The sequence below is a fragment of the Habropoda laboriosa genome, unplaced genomic scaffold (assembly GCF_001263275.1).
Source record: "Habropoda laboriosa isolate 0110345459 unplaced genomic scaffold, ASM126327v1 scaffold175, whole genome shotgun sequence".
Classification (NCBI taxonomy): Eukaryota; Metazoa; Arthropoda; class Insecta; order Hymenoptera; family Apidae; genus Habropoda; species Habropoda laboriosa.
Genome location: NW_017100347.1, coordinates 566,728 through 570,385, shown reverse-complemented (window position 1 = coordinate 570,385; position 3,658 = coordinate 566,728). Strand labels below are relative to the sequence as shown.

Below are 3,658 nucleotides of genomic sequence, written 5' to 3'. Positions count from 1 at the left end.
CAAGACTAGATACATTTAATGAGAATATAATGAGTGCATCAACAAATGTAAATGCTCTTTTGAGTGAGTTATCTACAGTTCGTTTTGAATGGAGTGAAACATCTGTAGATAAGGAGAAAATGGCAGCTTTGGAAACTAATTTTGTTAAAGTCAATAAACTTGGTAAGGCTACTAATCAAATAAAATTAGAATTCAGTCCATTTATGCAGAAAAAAAATGAATTAAGAGAAGCAGTTAAATCTATTGATTGTACTAAAGATATGTCTCAAATGTAAGTAAACTTTATTTTATTTATTTTCATAAAGTTTCGAATTAAAAGATGTATACATTTGTATATAAATGTATAGGTATAATAAAGCTACAAAAATATATGAGCTGCATAAAGACGAACGTTCTCATAGATGTGCAGAACCAACAGATTAAATTGATATAAATAATTTTTTTAGACAAATATTAAAATTAGAAATGGAACTTAAAAAATTGGAAACTATTTTTGACTCAGTTATTACTATGACAACAGTCTATAAGAAAGAACTTAAAAATATAATCCAATACAATTGTAACAACATGGTTGATATTTCTAATCAAGAATGTTTAAATACATCCAACACTATCAACAAGGATATAAAAGTTTTATCAAGTAATGATAGCATGAAAGTGTCAAATAAATTTAATAGTGCTCAATTTTCAAATACGTCTGTTATTAAATGCGGAGAAATTACGGATGCAGACAATGATGTATATAATAACTTAGTAATGCGTTACACGTATGTTTAATCAAAGTTTTTATTATAGAAAGTAGTAGGTACTTCATATATAAATTGAAACTATAAATTATTTTTATTTTTTACTTTACCAGATTAGATAACTTTTTCACAAAAGTGCGAAATAAATATCTGGAATGCCTTAGTTTGGAGCCGTAAGCATACAATCGAAAACATAGGTATTACACTGTACTTTGCTTTATCGTTTTCTTACCTTTTGTTAATATTTTAATACCTTCAAATATAAAATATCATTTTTTATTTAAATTTAATATTTGTTTAAATAATGTTTAATATTTTTATAGTATACATATATTATTGTACATACTTATTCATTTGTTTATGTTTGCAGTATTTTTTAATATTCTTGGAGCTCTTGGAATATAATGCCGCACACCCCATTTAATATTAGCATGTTTATCTGTTTTGAGAAATGTATAAGTGGGTCCATTCAACATAGTCTTTTGTTTCATCCTCCGTCTAACATCATTGGATGGTATTAAAAGATCTGTGTAATATTATCTATTAATATAAAGAGTATTGAAGATATCAATTCATTAAAGAATTTATTAACACTTTCTGTGCCACATGTACTACTGGTGGTACACAATAGTTTTCAAAAATGGAACTTCCATTAAATGAAAAAAAGCTATTCCTTGACTCAATGCTCATGCAAAATATGTATAAAGGAAAATTATAATGTTAAGTATTCAACCCATATTTATATTTTCCTGTAAGTAAATATTTTAATGTGATTTTTTAACTTTATTTCAACATTCTGGTAAAACTTATAATTTTCCCGTGGCACGGAATGTGTTAAGATAATAAGTAGCTAATTTTAGCATAAACAAATAAGAAATTTCAAATATTCTGTATTTTTCACTGTTGTTCGTAGTTCATGTTTGCATATTTACACAATAATGGAAACATAATTTATTATATTAAAATGTAAAAAAAATGTAAATTTTTAATATATTATTTAAGGGAATAAATATTACTGAAAGCTATTTATATTGCCATTTAAACCATTTCTCTACACTCAATAGTTTTTGAAATATTGAAGGAAATATGTTTTTCACCATTGTTTTAAGGATCATTTTCACCCTCTGGATGTGGACGATTGTCAATAAAAAGAAATACGTGTCGAATATTTTGTTTTGAGCACTACATCATAGATAAATTTCATTAAAATCAGAGTGTGACATTTAAGTAATATCCCTTGTAAGTATAATTAAAATATTTGTTATACTTTCCTTATTTATATGTACTAAATAAAATTATGTTAATAGCTAATTATTTCAAATACAAAGATAAAATATTTTAAGAAAATATAGCGTAAAAATGAATTTATTAACATGATTATAGAAGAATGTATTTTAGATGCTATTGAGTATACCTTCTTTAAACACCACACATAGAAATAAGTATACAAAAATGCATTTTAATACCTGTAACAGAATTTATTATTGTTATATATGTACAAAGCTAAAATAATACAATCTAAAAGGAGATGATTGTACATGAAAAACAAGTCCAAATGTAGAGTAATTATTTTTTGTGTGAAGCTTCATTCTGGTACAAATTACTGTTGAAAATTTATGGAATATATGTGTATTTACATGTAATCTCGCTTGTGTTTCAAGCTAACGGATATCACTGAAGACTACTTAGCAAATAAGTAAAAAAAAAGATGGTTTGTTTACAAATTGTTTTTATAAATGTAAAAGCTACTAAAAATGACTCCTATTTTTCTACTAATATAATTGTCCTATATGTCACATTTTATGAACATATTTGATTTACTTGAAAGCGAATCTTCGTATGTAAACGTTTCTTTATATTTTCGACTTGTTTCATGTAGTATCACCTCCTTTCAGCTAGTACCATCTGTTTGGTGATATTGTTTATACCACATTTATTCTCAATGAAATTGTACTCACAATGCAGATGTTTAGACCTTTAAGATTCATTGTGATCATCGCAAAAGTAGGATGCTGACTGTTTTTATAATAGAACTATCGCTAGTTTTTATACTTTGTATTGAACAAAAAATGTTATGCTTAAATGAATATGTAGTGCAGATGTTTTATTATACTTTCATTTATACAAGTATTTGATAATATATGTGGTTCTCTTACTTCCATTTTTCTGAATTCTACATATTCAATAAAGATAAAATAAAAGAGAGGAACAATAGTTACATATTTTAAAATGTATTTTATTAAAAAACTGTATACACATTCTAAACTGAGGATTAAACAACAATGTTAAAATAAATATGATTTTCATTTACTATTACTTTCCCTTCACTGAAAAATCATACACACCATACTATTTTTCTAGATTGTCCACATACATCAACGATTATGCAATTTCACGTATAAAAGTTCATTGTACATTAACTTGACAAGTAAAAAAAGAGGAAAAATGCCAACTTTTTTAATATTTGTTTATCCAATCTTTCAAAAGAAATAGGTATTATTCATTGTCACTGATATCTTCATCAGTTGTGAACTCGGAATGTTCGTCAGCTGCATCTATATCCTCTGCAGTTTCTTCATCTGAAATATCCCACTGAGGATGTTCTGTGGGTATTTCAGGTGCTTCTTTCACATCCAACTAAAGACAAATATTTTTATAACAATTACAAAGTAATTTTAATAATAATAAAATAAGGCATAATTGCACAAATCTTTGTTTGCACTATATAAATAATATTTTATCACATACCTTAATATCTTGAGCTTGATCAAAGCCCAGATAAGAATCGCTACGTAAACATACAGTAAATGTATAAACACCTGGCCATCGAGGTGCTGTAAATTTTAACTGTACTTCTTCAAAGTGCGCTAACGATGTAACATAAATAGGAGTTGTTAGTAAAGTTTGACTCT

General features: G+C 26.2%; 2 protein-coding genes across 2 annotated transcripts in view; one reads left to right on the top strand and one right to left on the bottom strand.

Moving 5' to 3' along the window:
• Positions 1-1,165, top strand: part of LOC108574531 (inhibitor of nuclear factor kappa-B kinase subunit alpha-like) — a 3,840-nt gene extending 2,675 nt beyond the window's left edge. The window contains 5 exon segments of the mRNA XM_017937140.1: positions 5-271; positions 348-420; positions 451-767; positions 860-943; positions 1,117-1,165. Of these exon segments, the coding sequence (XP_017792629.1) occupies positions 5-271; positions 348-420; positions 451-767; positions 860-923 (721 nt within the window). The 3' untranslated portion in view covers positions 924-943; positions 1,117-1,165.
• Positions 1,166-3,242: 2,077 nt separating this feature from the next.
• The window catches only part of LOC108574530 (translocation protein SEC63 homolog), a 4,356-nt gene continuing 3,940 nt past the window's right edge, over positions 3,243-3,658 (bottom strand). Inside the window, exons 12-13 of the mRNA XM_017937139.1 lie at positions 3,495-3,656; positions 3,243-3,383 (exon numbers count right to left, since the gene is read on the bottom strand). Of these exons, the coding sequence (XP_017792628.1) occupies positions 3,243-3,383; positions 3,495-3,656 (303 nt within the window). The remainder of the gene's footprint in view (positions 3,384-3,494; positions 3,657-3,658) is intronic.